At 42.4% G+C, this 18,890-nt stretch overlaps 1 protein-coding gene across 1 annotated transcript in view; it reads left to right on the forward strand.

Moving 5' to 3' along the window:
• LOC107373070 (myelin protein zero-like protein 2) overlaps window positions 1-18,890 on the forward strand; it is a 55,754-nt gene that overhangs the window by 13,680 nt on the left and 23,184 nt on the right. Inside the window, exons 2-3 of the mRNA XM_054735525.2 lie at window positions 17,291-17,460; window positions 17,782-17,992. Of these exons, the coding sequence (XP_054591500.1) occupies window positions 17,291-17,460; window positions 17,782-17,992 (381 nt within the window). The remainder of the gene's footprint in view (window positions 1-17,290; window positions 17,461-17,781; window positions 17,993-18,890) is intronic.

Below are 18,890 nucleotides of genomic sequence, written 5' to 3' on the forward strand. Positions count from 1 at the left end.
CCGCCCCCTCAGGACCAAAAAGATCAAGTTTTACTGTGAAAGGTCCCAAATTGCCCCATTTCAATTAATCACCACGAATTTGTAGCTAGTAACTCAAGACAAGTGGGGGTTGCTTGGCGTCACTTTATGGGAGTTTTCGGCAGAGGGCGGGGTTGTGGCGGCGCGGGCGAAGTCAGATGTACCGCCGTGGCCTTACGTTTGCCTCCCATTTCGTCATTTCTAAAGATATCGTCACGGAACTTCTTGTGAGTGATCCTAGTCCGGCCCCCCAAAAGATCTGATGTGAACATCCAGTGGGCGTGGCTTATTTTCTGAAATAGCGCCCCCTAGGACCATTAAAACTGTCAGCCCCAAGCCATGCTTTGACTGAGGATTACAAAATTTGGTACACTAATGTGGTGTCTCAGGACCTACAAAAAAGTCTCTTGGAGCCAGTGCAAAGTCGCACAGGAAGTCGGCCATTTTGGTCCAAGTGTGTGATTTAGTGGTTTTCCCACACGTTGTTTGGAGAGTGATGCTCCGTCGCCCTTTTCACCAATCGCCTTCAAACTTCTGCTATATACTCTTGAGACATAGAGGAAAAAATACAACTGTCGGATTTCAAATAAGTATAAAGGTGTGGGCGTGGCTAAGCCTCAAACTTTGACCTTTCGCCACGCCACTCTTTTTTTCACAGCTCCCTATTGGACTCCTTTTACCCAATCACCAGGAATCTCTGGTAAATAGCAGCAGACAAGGTGAGGTCACTTGGTCTCCAGTACTGGAAGGTTTTGAAAAAAAGGCGGGGCTTTGGGAGCATGGCGAAATTTGCCATCATTCCATGGAAATACGTTTGCCTCTGATTTCTTCATTTATCGTGATATCACCTCGAAATTTGTTGTGAGTAATCCTAGTCTGACCATCGATAGAAATAGATAGCTGAAGTTTGTGGGCGTGGCCTACATTCTGAAATAGCGCCCCCTAGGACCATTAAAACTGTCAGCCCCAAGTCATGCTTTGACTGAGGATTACGAAATTTGGTATACTAATGTGTTGTCTTAGGACCTACAAAAAAGTCTCTTGGAGCCAAGTGCAAAGTCGCACAGGAAGTCGGCCATTTTGGTCCAAGTACTCGATTTAGTGGTTTTCGCACACGTTGTTTGGAGAGTGATGCTCCATCGCCCTTTTCACCAATCGCCTTCAAACTTATGCTATATACTCTTAAGACATAAAGGAAAAAATTCAACTGTCGGATTTTAAATAAGTATAAAGGTGTGGGCGTGGCTATGCCTCAAACTTTGACCTGTCACCACGCCACTCTTTTTTTCACAGCTACCTATTGGACTCCTTTTACCCAATCACCAGCAATCTCTGGCAAATAGCAGCTGACAAGTTGAGGTCACTTAGTCTCCAGTACTGGCAGGTTTTGAAAAAAGGTGGGGCTTTGGGAGCATGGGGAATTTCGCCATCACACCATGGCTATACGTTTGCCTCTTATTTCTTCAATTATCGTGACATCGCCACAAAATGTCTGTTGAGTGATCCTAGTCTGACCCCCAATAGAACTGGACAGCTGAAGTTTGTGGGCGTGGTTTATTTTCTGAAATAGCGCCCCCTAGGACCATTAAAACTGTCAGCCCCAAGCCACGCTTTGACTGAGGATCACGAAATTTGGTACACTAATGTGGTGTCTCAGGTCCTACAAAAAAGTCTCTTGGAGCCAAGCGCAAAGTTGCACAGGAAGTCGGCCATTTTGGTCCAAGTACTCGATTTAGTGGTTTTCGCACACGTTGTTTAGAGAGTGTTGCACCATCCCCCTTTTCACCAATCGCCTTCAAACTTCTGCTATATACTCTTAAGACAACGGGGAAAAATTTCAACCGTCGGACTTTAAATGAGTACAAAGGTGTGGGCGTGGCTAAGCCTCAAACTTTGACCTTTCGCCATTACATTACTTGACTTAACAACTCCCATGTGCATGATCAGATCTATATCAAGCTGTGTCTGTGTGATCATTGACCACATCTCAAGACAATGACAATGTGGACAGCTGACATCACCTAAGCCCCGCCCCCTGACTACAGGAAGTCTATTTTTTATGGTGAAATGCCCTTATTTGTCCCCTCTAATTTAGTCAACATGACACTAAGGTCATGCACTGTCTTCATGATGTTGTAATGACCATTCAGATCTGATAGCTTTTCAGAAAGGGATGGGCTTTGATGCCATGGCGAATTCTGTTCTGGTGGACGTTTCTGTTCCGTGGATGTGCCCTGGTGTCCCGGGCTGCCGGTCAGGAAGGAGCGTCGGGGAGCTGGGTTTGGACAACATCGGGGATGGAGCGGAGGGGGTGCGAATGGAGGACGAGCAGCTTCGCTGCGAGGGCCGAACGACGCTGCTTGCAGCTTTAATTTTACTTTTCTTTCTGCTTTGAGTGAAACACTAGCTTGCATCAAGTAATGCTTGGACAATGTCACAGTAAATAGTTTATATCTTTTTTGTGCTCAGTGTTGGAGCAGTTAGCATCTGTGCACATAACTGCTTTTCTTCTTAATTTGATGCTGCTTAACATTTGATCAGTGCAATCATAATAGGACACCGAATCTTCTGATGAGAGAGAATACCAGTCAAATGATTCCTTATTAGGACTGTTTACATAATTTCCTCATCTTCATCGTCTTCTTCCTCTGCTTATCCAGGTCTGGGTCACGGGGGAAGCATCCCAACTGGGGAGCTCCAGACCGTCCTCTCCCCAGCCACCTCCACCAATTCCTCTGCCAGGACCCCAAGGTGTTCCCGGACCAGATTGGAGATGTAACCTCTCCAACGTGTCCTGGGTCGACTCGGGGGCCTTCTGCCGGCAGGACATGCCCGAAACACCTCCCCAGGGAGGTGTCCAGGAGGCATCCTGACCAGATGCCCAAACCACCTCAACTGACTCCTTTCAATCTGGAGGAGCAGCGGTTCTACTCTGAGTCTGAATGTCCGAGCTCCTCACCCTATCTCTAAAGCCCTTTTCAGATACACATTCTGGAACATTTGCATACAATTCAATCCGTTTTTTAACCGGAACTGTGTTTTCAGACACACCACTTTTGTACCAGAACTTGTCCTTTTGGCTGCGTTCACACAGCAGGGAAAAGTTCCAGATGTCTGACGGCGGCGGGGGGTGGGGGGGGGGTAGAATCGGACTTATGTTAAGAAGAAGCAGAAGAAGAAAATATCATTTCTATAGCGCCTCTCAAGATAAAAATCACGAGGCGCTTAAGCATAATTCTGCGCACACGAAGACGCATAAGAGACCGGGATGATGAAGCTCAATGGTTAAAGGAATCACTGAAGCGGTGTGAAGCGCTCCGTTGCACGTCTAGGCGGTACCGTAGGAGGTGAGCTGCCATGGTTTGCCGCATGCTACAGCAGCGAGCTATCTAGGTGCGCACGGCGTCCCCCGGTAACAAGTCCGGACCTGTTACTAGGGGCTTCATCCGGTTAAATTTCGGAACACGTTATCTGGATGTTTGTATTCCGACACAAAGGTCTTACGGACAGAGTCCAGAACATTTCCGTTTTTCATGGCCTGTCTGAAGGGGGCTTTAGGCTGAGCCCGGCCACCCTACGGAGGAAACTCATTTCGGCCGCTTTTATTCGTGATCTTGTTCTTTTGGTCATTACCCAAAGCTCATGACCATAGGTGAGGATTGGGACGTAGATCGACCAGTAAATCGAGAGCCTGGCTTTCTGACTCAGCTCCCTCTTCACCACGACAGATCGGCTCAGCGTCCGCATCACTGCAGACGCTGAACCAATCCGCCTGTCGATCTCCCGATCTCTCCTACCCTCACTCATGAACAAGACCCCGAGATACTTAAACTCCTCCACTTGAGGTAGGACCATTTTCCCGACCCAGAGTTGGCAAGCCACCCTTTCCCGGTCGAGAATCATGGTCTCAGATTTGGAGGTGCTGATCCTCAACCCAGCCGCTTCACACTCGGCCGCGAACCTACCCAGCAAGAGCTGAAGGTCAGAGCTGGATGAAGCTAGGAGGATCACATCATCCGCATGAAGCAGAGACGAGATTCTCCTGCCACCAAACTCAACACACTCCACACCACGGCTGCACCTAGAAATTCTGTCCATAAATGTTATGAACAGAACAGGTGACAAAGGACAGCCCTGGCGGAGTTCAACCCTCACCGGGAACAGGTCTGACTTACTACCGGCTATGCGGACCAAACTCACGCTCCTCTGGTAAAGTGACTGAATGGCCCTTAACAAAAGGCCACCCACCACATACTCTTGGAGCGTCCCCCACAGGGTGCCCCTGGGGACACGGTCATAAGCCTTCTCCAAATCCACATAATACGTGGATTGTTTGGGCAAACTCCCATGCCCCCTTCATCACCCATGCAAGGGTATAGAGCTGGTCCACAGTTCCACGGCCAGGACGAAAACCACATTGCTCCTCCTCAATCTGAGATTCAACTATCGATCGGGCCCTCCTCTCCAATACCTTGGAGTAGACCTTTCCAGGGGGGCTGAGGAGTGGGATCCCCCTATAGTTGGAACACACCCTCAGGTCACCCTTCTTAAAGATGGGGACCACCACCCCTGTCTGCCACTCCACAGGAACTGCTCCTGATGACCACACAGAGTCTAACAACATTTATCAATGAGTCCAGACTCTTTTTCCACAGGATAGCCACACCTCCTGGTATCCTTCCTCTTTTAATTCCCAAACTGAAGTCAGTAGTTGACTCACCAGCACCAAGGAAATTGTCAGTGATGGAGTTTAGACTGTCTAAGTCCTGCTTGGCTAAAAATGTTTCTTGTAAGCACAGTATGTCACAGTGCTGCAACAACTGGTCTACAACAATATGGCGAGCTCTAACATCTGCACTCTGCCCTAAGTGCAGGCCACGACAGTTGTATGAGTGCACTTTACTGTCCATGATAATAAATAAAGTTCCGAAATAAAGCTTCTTAAAGCTTAATTTATTTGCTCAAACAAGCAGAAAGTTAGGTTGATTAAAAAAATTGCTGCTGCATTTGGCAGTACAAAATCAAACCCAGAACAAAGAGTGATTTCTGATTTTTGTCCATGTTGGGCCACTTTTGTGCTAAAATATCAAATATGCTCAAGTCATCATCAAGTCAACAGATGCAAGTCGATTCAAGTTGCAAGTCATTGGTGTTCAAGTCCGAGTCAAGTCGTTAGTCTTAATAGATTTTATCTAGTCAAGTCTGTCGAGTCTGACTCGAGTCCAAGTCATGTGACTCGACTCCACACTAGGGTGACCAGATCCCAAATTGCCAAATTTGGGACAGAGACTCAATGTGGGACAATGTGAAGTTCCAATGTTATGAGAAAAAATAAGTATATTCTGCCTTTTATCCCTAACATCACTGTTACATATACATAAAATGATAAATGGAGAGAACATGGCGCTCTACGCACCATGAGGAGGCCTACCTATCCTGGAAAAATAGTCTTGTGCTTCATAAAAATAAGCTTCGACAAACTAGAACTGCTTATTTCTCAGCATTAATTGAGGAGAATAGGAATAATCCCAAATTTCTTTTCAGTACAGTTGCCAAACTTACACAGAATCATAGCTCTGAACCATCTATTCCCTTAGCCCTCAGCAGTAATGACTTTATGGAATTTTTCACAAGTAAAATTAATTCTATTAGAAACAAAATAATATGCATCCTCCCTAATGCAATTTCTTCTTCCTCAGTAAGTGAGGCAGCATCAGAGGTAACTGTAGAACCACATCTGTGTTTGAACCGTTTTGATCCAGTTGAGCTTTCAGTTATCAAAAATATTAGCTTCATCTAAACCTTCAACTTGCATTTTAGATCCAATCCCAACCAAATTATTTAAAGATGCATTTCCTTTGGTTACTGCCCCCATTCTAGACATAATCAATCTATCCTTAGGAAATGGATATGTACCACAGGATTTTAAGGTTGCTGTAATCAAACCGTCACTTAAGAAGCCTTCTCTGGATCCAGATGACCCATTGAATTTTAGACCAATATCTAACCTTCCATTTTTATACAAAGTCCTGGAGAAAATAGTGGCCATCCAAGTATGTGAGCATTTAAACACTAATGATCTGTTTGAGAAATTTCAGTATGGTTTTAGAGAGTATCACAGCACTGAAACTGCATTAGTGAGAGTTATAAATGATATTCTCATGGCCTCAGATAAGAATCTTGTGTCTGTTCTAGTCTTGTTAGATCTCAGTGCTGCCTTTGACACAGTTGATCACAATGTTCTTGTAGAAAGGCTTAAACATGTTGTAGGGATCAAAGGAACAGCTCTAGGCTGGTTTAAATCCTACCTGCCTGGCAGATTTCATTTTGTAAATGTACATGACAAATCTTCTTCATACTCCAGGGTTACTTGTGGAGTACCACAGGGTTCGGTGCTTGGACCAATTCTTTTTACTATATGTATGCTCCCAATTGATAAAATCATGAGACAGCATGGGATACACTTTCACTGTTATGCTGACGATACTCAGTTCTATTTATCCATTAACCCTGATGAACCTAATCGGTTAGGTAGATTACAGGCTTGTCTTGAAGACATAAAAAATTGGATGACTCTAAACTTTTTGCTTTTAAATCAAGACAAGATGGAAGTTCTAAGCTTTGGACCAGAAATCCAGAAAAGGAAATTGCCTAGTCAATCACCTGACCTGAATGACATTAAATTAGTCTCCGAGAACAAAGTAAGGAACCTTGGTGTTATTTTTGACCAGGACATGTAATTCAAATCTCAGGTTTATCAGGTTTGTAGGATTTATTTTTTCCACCTTCAGAATATTGCTAAGATTAGAAGCATTCATGCATTTATTACATCAAGACTGGATTACTGTAATTCATTATATTTCATTTTGGAAATATGGACTTAATTAACTGGTCATGCAACGTGATTGATAAGATTTTTTCTACGATGAGAATGGAGAAGGGGGCTCCCACCTGTCCCGAGGGGACATTCGCAGCGGGATATGCACTCGATTCTTGGGAGGTCTGGCGAATTGTGTGCCTCTCTCAGTTGTCCATCGAGGACGTGGAAGATTTGTGGATATTCGGCCTGATGATGACTGGATTTCTTCTGATTGGAGTGGGAGGATATCTGGTTTTCTGGAAATTTGGGAAGACGGGAGTGATTGGAGTGCGACCCGCACCCACGGAATGTGCCGCCCGGGCGGTGACCTCACAGACTGGGACGTTACTCTAGGTTAAATTTAAAGTTAAAGTCCCATTAGTTGTCACACACACACTGATGTGTGTGCGAAATTTGTTCTCCGCATTTGACCCATCCCCTGGGGGAGCGGTGAGCTGCAGACACAGCCGCGCTCGGGAACTATTTGGTGGTTTAACCCCCCAATCCAACCCCCTTAATGCTGAGTGTCAAGCAGGGAGGCATTGGGTCCCATTTTTGAGCTGTAAGCTGGACAATGTCCTCGCGGCGTTGCCTGTGTTAGTGCGTAAGATGGATGTCATCTCGGAGAGAGTCGCCGGATGGTGTGGGGATGTTTAGAACGCATAAATTGGCTTCACTGGTGGACATGAATGACCTCTTAATAGACTCCAAGGCAGAGAGGAAAAGTATCTCTGTCTGCCCTAAACAAAGTCTTGCTTATCCTTATCTGACGCCAAGCAGCCTCCAAGGCTGCATTCAACTCACCCCCACGAAAGGAGGAATGCTGACAGATGCTGTGTCCCGACCTTCCCCCCCCTGCCTTCAGATTGTGACTTCGGCTTCGAGGTCATTGACCTGCAGGAACTCAACGCGCTCTCTGTTCCCCATTTCTCCCTCCCACCTGTCGACTGCAGCTGGTGAAGCGCCGTAATGGCAGCTCCCGTTGGAGGATTCCGGATCTCGCCCAACCCCGCCTCCCCATCGGACTCTGATGTTTTGTATCTGTGATGTTCGTGCTTCTATGTTGAGGAGTTTTTTTGTATAATAGTTACTCCCCGCTGGGTCTAACTCTGCTATGCCTTTTTTTTACCTTACCCCAATTATCCTCATGTAACACCCTTTTCATCTAATGAAATGAGCGCCGTTATGGCTGCTCTCGTGACTGCCTGTACCTGTTTTTGTCTACATGTGTGTGTGTTTAACATTGGTCAGGTTGTGTTTGCGGAGTCAAGTTCCTATGCTCTGGGTCGCTGGAGCGCTGGCAATAATGCTGATTCTGATTCTGATTACTCTCAGGAAGTCCACAGAATGTAGTTAAAAGTCTTCAGCTTGTCCAAAATGCTGCAGCTAGAGTTCTGATGAGAATTAAAAAGAGAGATCATATCTCTCCTGTCTTAGCTTCCCTACATTGGCTGCCTGTTAAATTCAGAATAGATTTTAAGATCCTTCTTCTCACATATAAAGCTCTTAATAATCAAGCTCCATCATACATCAGTGATCTGATTGTTCCATACGTTCCTAACCGAGCAGTTCGCTCTCAGACTGCAGGTTTACTGGTGGTTCCCAGAATATCTAAAATTAGGATGGGAGGCAGAACTTTTAGTTATCAGGCTCCTCTCCTGTGGAACCAGCTCCCAGCTTTAGTCCGTGAGGCAGACACCTTGTCTACTTTTAACACTAGGCTTAAAATTTTTTTTATTTGACTTATAGTTAAAATCTGATGTTAGCCCAGATCTGGACAAGTGGGGGGAGTAGAGGGAGGTGGAGTGTACAGTCGGTAAAGATGGCTCTCCCTTGCCCTGCCTCCAACACGCCTCCATCTAAAAGGGCTAGGTTATCCAGAGTTATCTCTGTCGTTATGCTGCTATAGGCTTAGACTGCTGGAGGATACGCTGACCGCTTTCCACACTCAACTACTTTCTTCTACAATCTGCTCTTTAACTGTATTATATTCTGCAATTTCAGCTGTTAACTCTATTTTTTCTCTAAGTGTTTTTCTGCCCAGAAGAAGCTACAATGATGTTCTGCTGAGCTGTGGTGGCCTCATGGAGGGGGCCATCGTCTAGCACACTGCTGCTAACCACTTAAACATTCTCCCTCTCCTGATAATAACTTTTTGCTTTGCTTGACATTGGATGTGCTTTACCCCGTTTAATTATAGATCCACTAGGATAAATGCAATAAAGTTTATCTCTCACCAAATAGAATACTTACTAAGAAATCACAATGTAACCATTAACACACTGCTTGGTGTGTGTGTGTGTGTGTGTGTGTGTGTGTGTGTGTGTGTGTGTGTGTGTGTGTGTGTGTGTGTGTGTGTCTGCTCTGTCTTCTCGATCCCCAGTGAGTCGTGGAGGATGGCTGCTTATACTGAGCTAGGATCCTCTGGAGGTTTCTTCCTGTTAAAAGGGAGTTTTCCTTTCTACTGTCGCTATATGCTTGCTTAGTATGAGGATTGCTGTAAAGTAACAGACACTAGTCAGTGACTTGATGCAATTTGCTGGCTTCCTTATATAGGAAACATTTTTTATGATTGGCTTAATGAACTGACCTGAATTGGAATGTTTATTATGTGAAGTGCCTTGAGACGACTCTTGTCGTGATTTGGCGCTATATAAATAAAATTTAATTTAATTTAATCATATATTTCTGGTATATATTTTATTTGAATTCAACATGAACAAGCATACAGAAAAAGCTTTACTATTTCACACTTCCTCTCACGTTACAACAACATAACTCTGGCTCTTTGGGCCTTCTGTAATGGCTCTGATCATTTTAATAAACAGATAGGCCCACAATAATAAAAACATGCAGGTTTAAGCAGCATTTCAGAGTTTTCATTCAATGTTGTCCACAACAGAATGACAGTAAAAGTACCAGTAATATTTTTTAGATCTATTTATGTTTGTTTTTAATTAATTTTTCACTAAAATCAGCATCTCATTGAAAAAATATACATACTTTTTTTGCTATTTTTTTCATAATTCAGAAACAATGTTTTTTTTAAAACATGACAACAAATCTCTTCTAATTTTAGGTGAGAGAATAAATATCAGATTCTAATCTCTAAAAAATTCAGATCTAATCTAATAACAGTTTCGTAGAATTTCTTTTTGCCTCAAATGTCTGAGAATAAGTGATGAAAGCTTCCATTTATTCTCATTATTTCATCACTGTGCTTTAAGGGGCTCAGCGTGTACGCAGGTATCTGAAACTGCAGCACCTTGTCTGTGTTAGAGCCTCCATTGTGTTCATCATGGACCTGTCTAAGTACTGGAAAACCTGCTTTTGACCTCTTCATATCAGACTCCGCACCGAGACATGAAAAATGACTCAGAAACAACAATGACTCTATCAAGTATCTCTGAACACTTTTAATTGACGAGTTTAAAGCATTTTCTCCTCCGTGCTCACTCATGCTTGTTTTCGTGGTTCGGGCGCGCTCCACACACGCTCCAAATCTGCGATAAAGTCCCGCCTCCGTTTGATTGACAGCAACAGGCGGATTTCTCCACAGATTTATAAGATTGAAACTCAAAACGAGAAACTGTCAATAATGCGGGACATGAGTCTCAATTTGCGGGACATGTGAAAAGTAATGAAAATGCAGGACTGTCCCGCACAAAGCGGGACAGCTGTTCACCCTAGTCCACACCTCTGCCCTGGACCCCCTTCCAAGGATCACCCAGTACTGTTCATGTATAACTACCGTCTGTTCACCCAGAAGGTGTTTGTCAAATTTGACCTTGAAATGTGCTCAGAAACTACTAAGTTCCTTCGGGCCTCTTTCTGACACTGGTACCAACTAGACTTGTGCTATGATGTGGCACTCTGAAGCCAACATCTCTGTTTCTCCAGCTACAGAAATTCAGTGTTGCCAATTCGGAGCTTCCCGGTGCCAACAGTAAGGAAAACATTTCTTAAAAGAACTCTTCTTCACTGCTGGTGCAGTTGGTTCTATCTTTAACTTGGGTTTTTCATCTGTCAATTCCATCAAAATTGAAGCCTTAAAATGTCATGTCACGAGCTTGAGACAAAAGTCTCTTCACTGCGTAAATTGGTGCTTCAGCAGCTTTGAGGCTACTAGACAAGATGCTACATGAGCTATCTTCCTAAGTATCTGTTTAAATTGCTGCCTATCGCTCGGGCTGGCATACTCACTGTTACGTCACTTCTTTGTGGGCCGATCCCTGTGGGTACCTCGCTCCATAACTTGGTAAACCGACTGGACCTAGCTCTGGAACCCAGGGCCCAACGAGCACCTGCAGAACCTGCTAGGGGGAAGTGATTCATTAATTTTTTCCTCTCCCTTTTGGGTCCTCTCTCTCTCTCTTGTTCTGTCCTCTGTCTCAAGTTATACAAGCTGTGTTTGAGTGTGTAGGTGCGTGTTTACATGTAATTATGTCCTAGTCCATGTTCTGTTTACAAACAGACTTGGTTGGCATTGATATGATGCATGATTTATATCAGCAAAGAGCTGTTAAACTGCTATGGTTAATTCAAAAATTTATTTAAATTTTTTACACATTTGACATATTTTTATAAATTTTCATAATCAAATTCATTTTTCTTTTTTGAGTATGATTTATTTATAGATTTCAATATATACAGTTTATATACCATATAAACTGGCCCATCTGTGGAGTCAGATCTGTTAAAAACAGGTTAAGGTCATTAGTCCAAGTCTGGCCTCCTTCAGCAGACTCACTGGCACCACTCCTTCCACTGTGACCTGTGATGTTCCTGAGGCCTCTCCATGCACCACGAGCATTGTTCTGCTCCAGCTGTTTCTCCAGCTTCTTCTTGTACCTGTCTTTAGCCCGTCTGATTATGAGATCTGAGATCAGATTTGAGCTCCTTCTGGACCCATCTCTGCTTCTCTTTGTCTCCAGCCATGAAAACTTTTCTAATCATTCAGCAGGGATTTCAGGTCAGGGATTAAACAGGGTTTAATATTCGAGAAACACCTCACTCTTCATGTTGAGTCGGTGATCTCTACACAGAAATTAACATAGTCAGTGACACAGTGGTTCAGGCTGTCAAGGCCTGCACCATGAGCGCTGCAGCGTCTCCCAGTTTGTGGTTTGGAAACAGTCCCTGAGCCATTCTGTTGCTTCCTCTGTCCACACTTTTGCACTTTATTTCTGAGTAGTATGTGTAAGTACTAACTGTATGCATGTTTTAACATTAGCATACAGGAGGTCAGTTGTCCTATTGTCTCTGGTGTGGCACTTCACATACTGGGTAAAGGTGGGGAGGGTGGAGGAAAATGTGACGTCCGGAACACACCAGACATTTTTCGTGAGCCACGTCAATTTTGGCAGGAAGTAAAACCAAAGCAGAAGAGGCAGGCTGGTAAATTCAACAAAATAAAAGAAAATTTTCTAAGTAAAACACCACAATTAGTAAATGTGGTCATTTTTGTGTATCTAAACAGACCAGAGAGATTAAAATGAACAAACACACACACACACACACACACACACACACACACACACACACACACACACACACACACACAAACATAGCGGAGAAACACGGTGTTTCCATAATTTTAAAAGCAGTTTTTACAGCAAAATATGGATAAACGTAAATACAAACAAATATGTTTAACTAGATAAATTGCATTTCTTGCAGAAATGCAGTTTGAATGCTGGATAGCTTAAACTGTTAGCTGAATCAGCTTAATAGCTGAACTGAACCTAAAAGTAATCAAAACTGTACAAATTAGCTGAACATTTTGAGAGATTTAGATGCAAAAAGCACCAAACAGTGAATAAAGCACTAAAAGTAAGTGAAGAACGGAGAAAAAATATCCTAAACAGCAGAAAACTGAAATCTGTGAACATTATTTAAAAACTCTGGACAGCTAAAATGTCTAAACACTTGTTATTTGAGTAGGACAAGTTTAACAGTTAAATTTTTACATTTAGCTGAACTGTGAAATTAGCAGCATATGCTGAATTCAGAAACTTATTGCTGAAGCTGCTGAATAGCACAAGTGAAGCTGAAACTAAACTAAACTGTCAAAATGAGCTGAATGTATTTAAAGATGTAGATGCAAAAATCCCCCAAAAGTGTAATAAAGCTCAGAATATAGGTGAAGAATGAAGAGAAAAATGCAAAACAGCAGAAAACTGAAATCTTTGAACGTTTAAAAACTAGACAGCTTAAATGTTTAAACAGCTGGCATTTGAGTAAGAATAGTTTAATAGTTAAATTTTCACAATTAGCGGAACTGTGAATTTAGAAACATTTGCCGATATCTGAAACTGACAGACTGTGTAATGGATGGATGAATGGTTGGATGGATAAAATGATGGATGGATTGTTGAATGGATGTTAGATGGTTTATTGGATGAATGGATAGATGTATGGATGGATTCATTAGATTAAGCAGATCGATTTGATGTATCATATGTGTGGGTGTGTACTTCCATTTAGCCAGAAGATGATTGAACTCTCTCAGCCAATCAGGAAGGGTGTTGGGTGGTTTCCCGCCTTCTGTTGGTCAATAAAATGTAAGTTATGTTTCTAGTTGTACGTACAGGGAGGTGAGAAAGATCAGATATAGCAGTTTGTTACTAGCTCAATATTTTGCTTTTTTATTCATTGCTATGAGACTTTGTTAGAGTGATCCTTAGTTGCTTGTGTTGCCATGGTAACAGATGGCAGGAGTCTGCTTTAAAATAGTGATGTCCAATTTCACATGACTCTTGAATTTTGAAGAATGTTTCTATGTTAAAGTATGCTGATAGAGTGGTGTCTTAAAAATTAAAAATTATAAGTATAATTAAGCCGTAAAGAGTGTACAGAGATCTTCGCTTTACAATTATTGTGCTTCAGCCACACATGACTTGGGATGTGCCAAGCAGCAAAGGCACAGAAAAGTTTTTAGTTTTGCCCTACATGGAGAATGAGATGTATCGGTGTCTGTTTTGTGTACCCAGAGGTGTAGACCTTAGGTTTAATCAGGGGGAGTGTCATGGCTGGAGCCTTTTTGTGTTTTCTTTCATTTTTCCTGTACAGCTTTTTTCCCTCCTTGATGCTGCGTCTGAGGAGCATGCCTGCAGACTGGGTCTGTCTGCTCGTCGTTGCTCCTCCCTGCACCAGCTGCACCGTGTTTTCATCAGCCACTGATGGTTTAAAGGGCCTGCTTGAGCTCATCACAAACGGGGGGCAATAGTGCAGAGCTGCCTTTCCTCTGGTCTGTTGTCTCCCCTTAACTTAAGACTCGATATTGAATGGTGAACAGAGTTGCGGGTACTCTGTTACCTTTTTGGGATTTTGTACTCCCTTTAGAGTGTGTAGTATATTTTTGTTACGTTTTAATTAGGGATGTCCCAATCAGGTTTTTTTGCCCTCGAGTCCGAGTCATTTGATTTTGAGAATCTGCCGATACTGAGTCTCGACCCGATACTTTCGATACATTAAAAATATATATATAACGAAAAGGAAGAAAAAGTTCCAGAATGTTCCTTATTTTTTAATTTAATTACCTTTTTATTTTAATTTTTAACAACAAATCACTTCTGTGAGGTAGCTTGAACAATCAAGTAATAAATAACATAAATTCTTCACTTTTGGACTTTATTGCAAATATAAAAAGTCTAATATAAAAACAGACAGCACTTCAACTTAAAATACCTGGCAGGGGTCTATTTTGCCTCAGCCCCCAAAATTCTTAGATACGTCCCTGGACATGGAACGAAGTTTTAAAGATTATCTGAATTGTATCAACTATATAAATACTACATGCTGATAAATTATTGCTTTATACAGGTACAAACATGTAGTGGGCTGCAGCGCTCGTCACTGGCGCAGCCGGGCAGTGCGGCGCACACTCCGCTTTTTTAGCGGTCAATAGATCAATTTGATCTGCTAGTTAAAAAGTTACTTGTGAGGTGAAAAAGAAGGAAGCAGGCAGGAGTTTTTTCTGGAGGACTGGGAGATGCAGGAAGATCAGAAACAGACAGGACAGGAAGATAGGAAACTAAAAACCAAGAAAACAAAACAAAATTCTTGAAAAATAAAATGTAGGTAGATTTATCCCACTACACGTTTGTACCTGTATAAAGCAATAATTTATCAGCATGTAGTATTTATATAGTTGATACAATTCAGATCATCTTCAAAACTCGGTCCCATGCCCAGGGACGTATCTAAGCATTTTGGGGGCTGAGGCAAAATAGACCCCTGCCAGGTATTTTAAGTTAAAGTGCTATCTGTTTTTATATTAGACTTTTTATATTTGCAATAAAGTCCAAAAGTGAAGAATTTTTGTTATTTATTACTTGATTGTTCAAGCTACCTCACAGAAGTGACCTGTTATTAAAAATGAAAAAGGTAATTAAATAAAAAATAAGGAACATTCTGGAACTTTTTCTTCCCTTTCTTTCTTTATTTTTTTTTTATGTATCGAAAGTATTGGATCGGGACTCGGTGAGAGGAAGTGTGAAACATTTTGTTTCTGAATTATGAAAAAAAATAGCAAAAAAGTATGTATATTTTTTCAATGAGATGCTGATTTTAGTGAAAATTTTATTAAAAACAAACATAAATAGATCTAAAAAATATTACCGGTACTTTTACTGTCATTCTGTTCTGTGGACAACATAGAATGAAAATTCTGGAATGCTGCTTAAACCTGCATGTTTTTATTATTGTGGGCCTATCTGTTTATTAAAATGATCAGAGCCACTACAGAAGGCCCAAAGAGCCTGAGTTATGTTGTAGTAACGTGCGAGGAAGTGTGAAATAGTAAAGCTTTTTCTGTATGCTTGTTCATGTTGAATTGAGCGTGTCCACATGTCATGCTCAAATATAGACAGAACTTACCAGAGAGAAAATGAACGGACACGAATGACTGTGTGTTAATTATATATTTTTTGGTGACGCCACTTAGAAACGTAGAAAATGTTACTGTGGCCGTGTGCAGAACGCAGCTGGAGTTCATGAATAATCAGCGGTCTGCCCTCCGCTCTCTGCATCTCTGCTCTAAAGAATCCCCGCTAGTCCACATAATAAAGGTAGAAACTTGATCTCTTTTGTGCTGCTTCTGGGTGTGTAAAGGTTGGTTTATGCTTGACGCGTCCGCGAGGTCCGCACGGCTCCGCGCGGAAAAGTTGCGTCATTTTGCGTCATTTTAACAACCACGCCCCTCCATCGCGCCTCCGCATGGCTATGAAATTTCCGCAACGCGCACCTCGGAAAATTTCTAACCACGCGGACGGACGGACGCGGAAAAACATGGCGGACCGGCAAGAACCAGTACGGCAGAGGTTCGTAAATACAGACATTTGTATGATTCAGCTCTCAAAGATCACCGTGATCAACATGTTGTTAATAATTCTTGGAGAGGAATAGCTCGCACTGTCGGAAAAGACGAGAACGCTGTTAAAAATGCTGAAATGCCGTGTTGTAAACAGTAATTTCTACTTCTACTATGGTGTAGTGTTGGATGTTTGCCGTAGAGCTCCATGCTGCCCCGTTCAGTTTGGGAGAATATTGGCTCGCCGCAGAGACGAGCCGCACGAACCATAAACACTGCGAGTTGTGAAGCGCCTTCCATCCGCGAGCCGCATCACCGCGCGGAAAGTGAATGCGTCAAGCATAAACCAAGCTTAAGTTAAAGGCATCAGGGGAGCCTGACAACCTTTAAGGAGAACCAAGTTACTCTCCTGTAATTTGAGCCCATTATCCAACTCCAGATCGGGGCTTGGATCGGGAAGTAAAGCCCGAGTCCCGATCAGTCTGAAACCACGTGATCGGGCCGATTTCCGATCCTGTGATCGGATCGGGACATCCCTAGTTTTAAACTTTGTTTTTGGTAATTGTTGAGAAAAGCCTCTTTTTGTTCTATTCATAGCTTTTGAGCTACAAAAAAGGAAACAAAAATAAACCTTTGTTAAACTTATAATTTGTGTTACGCGTCCACCATGTTATCGCAGGCCCATAGACACCTGGGATGTAACACACACATACACGCACGCATGCACACACACACACACACACACACACACACACACACACACACACACACAAACACACACACACACACACACAAACACACACACACACAAATCCGGTAAACCATTTTGTACTTGAGTTAGAAATGAAGTTGTATTGCTTACAACTATAAGATTCAGGAAATGTAACAAAGTCAATAATCATTTTTTGGATCATAGGTTCTACAAATAAAACCCATATTTTACATTCACATGACTCTCGTTGTTTAATCGTATTTTAACTTTAGTATTGGTGTAAACACTTTAAGCTTCTGGTCTAATTCATTCCACACCTCAGCTCCAACATACATTTGTTCCTACATAACCTTGTGTTTTCTGACCTAACCCTACTTTCTCATTGCAGGTGTGCTGCAGGTCAGTGGGATCCGCATCTACACATCTGGCAATGTTGAGGCAGTCAATGGAACAGATGTTCGTCTGAAGTGCACATTTCAGAGTTCAGCTCAGATAAACCCCAGTCTGGTTGTTGTCTCCTGGACCTTTAGACCTCTCGCAGGAGGCCAAGAGATTTCGGTGAGTTTGTGTGTGTGTGTGTGTGTGTGTGTCAGAGAGAGAAAAAGTGTGCCTCACTGTGTCAGGAAGCACCCACCCCCTCAGCCAGCTCAGAGAGATGATAGTGAGTCATAAAGCTCCCAGTGGAATCTTTGTTTCTGTGTCTTTTTTTCAGCATATGGAGAATAGATGGAATAGGGAACAGCAGGTGTGGTTTGTCTGATATAACAGCAGATGTTCCCTAAAATAAAATATTTTCCGACCCGGCATCTGCACTGCAAGTTTGACAAATTTTATCAATCTGCTTACAATTGACCAATCACCACCAAACTCCTCCTGTAGCTGTTCCACTACCAGCAGCAACCCTATCCACCTCTTGAGGGAATCTTCAGGAAGAAAATTCTCTGGGCCGGGGATCTCATGGGCGGTGATGCCTCCATTATAATTCGAGAGGTCAAGTTAACCTACAATGGAACCTACATCTGTCAGGTGAAGAATCCGCCAGATGTCCATGGCCCTGTTGGAGAGATTCAGCTCCGTGTTGTTCTGACAGGTAAAGTCTGTTCTACCATACATTAGCACATGTATTATAACTAGACAGAGCAAAGGAAACATTCATTTGAAAGCAAAATAAAACAAGGACCTTTGGCTGGTTTTATGTTTGAGGTTACCGCAGCTCAGCAGAATATCATTGTAGCTTCTTCTGGGGACAAAATCACTTAGAGAAAAACTAAAGTTAACAGCTGAAATAGCATGAAATAATACAGTCTTGATTTAAAAGCAGAACATTTAAAGCCATCCAATTTTTTAGGTCTTCAAGACAAGCCTGTAATCTACCTAGCCGAGGTTAGGTTAATCAGAGTTAATGGATAAATGTAACAGAGTATCGTCAGCATCACAGTGGACGTTTATACCATGCTGTCTAATGATTGTACCAATTGGGATCATATATATAGTAAAAAGACTTGGTCCAAGCACTGAACCCTGTGGTACTCCACAAGTAACCCTGGAGTATGGAGAAGATTTGTAATGTACATTTACAAAATGAAATCTGTCAGACAGGTAGGATCTAAACCAGCCTAGCGCTGTTCCTTCGATCCCTACAACATGTTCAAGCCTTCCTAAAAGAACATTGTGATCAACTGTGTCAAAGGTAGCACTGAGATCTAACAAGACTAGAACAGACACAAGATTCTTATCTGAGGCCACGAGAATATCATTAGTAACATTAGTAATTTACATTTAATTAAGGACTGTAAGACATAAAAATGTCATATCTAGTATGAAATCCATCTTGCGGACACTGGGTTATTTAAATCAGAAGATTGGAACTTTTTAATGCAGGGATTTAGATAACACTTTGTATTAACTGAGAGACAAGAGAAGAGAGAGACCTTCAACTGTTTAAGATGATTTATTACAAAATAATTCTAAACAATTTAAACAAGACT

This window comes from Nothobranchius furzeri, chromosome 13, assembly GCF_043380555.1.
Source record: "Nothobranchius furzeri strain GRZ-AD chromosome 13, NfurGRZ-RIMD1, whole genome shotgun sequence".
NCBI lineage: Eukaryota > Metazoa > Chordata > Actinopteri > Cyprinodontiformes > Nothobranchiidae > Nothobranchius > Nothobranchius furzeri.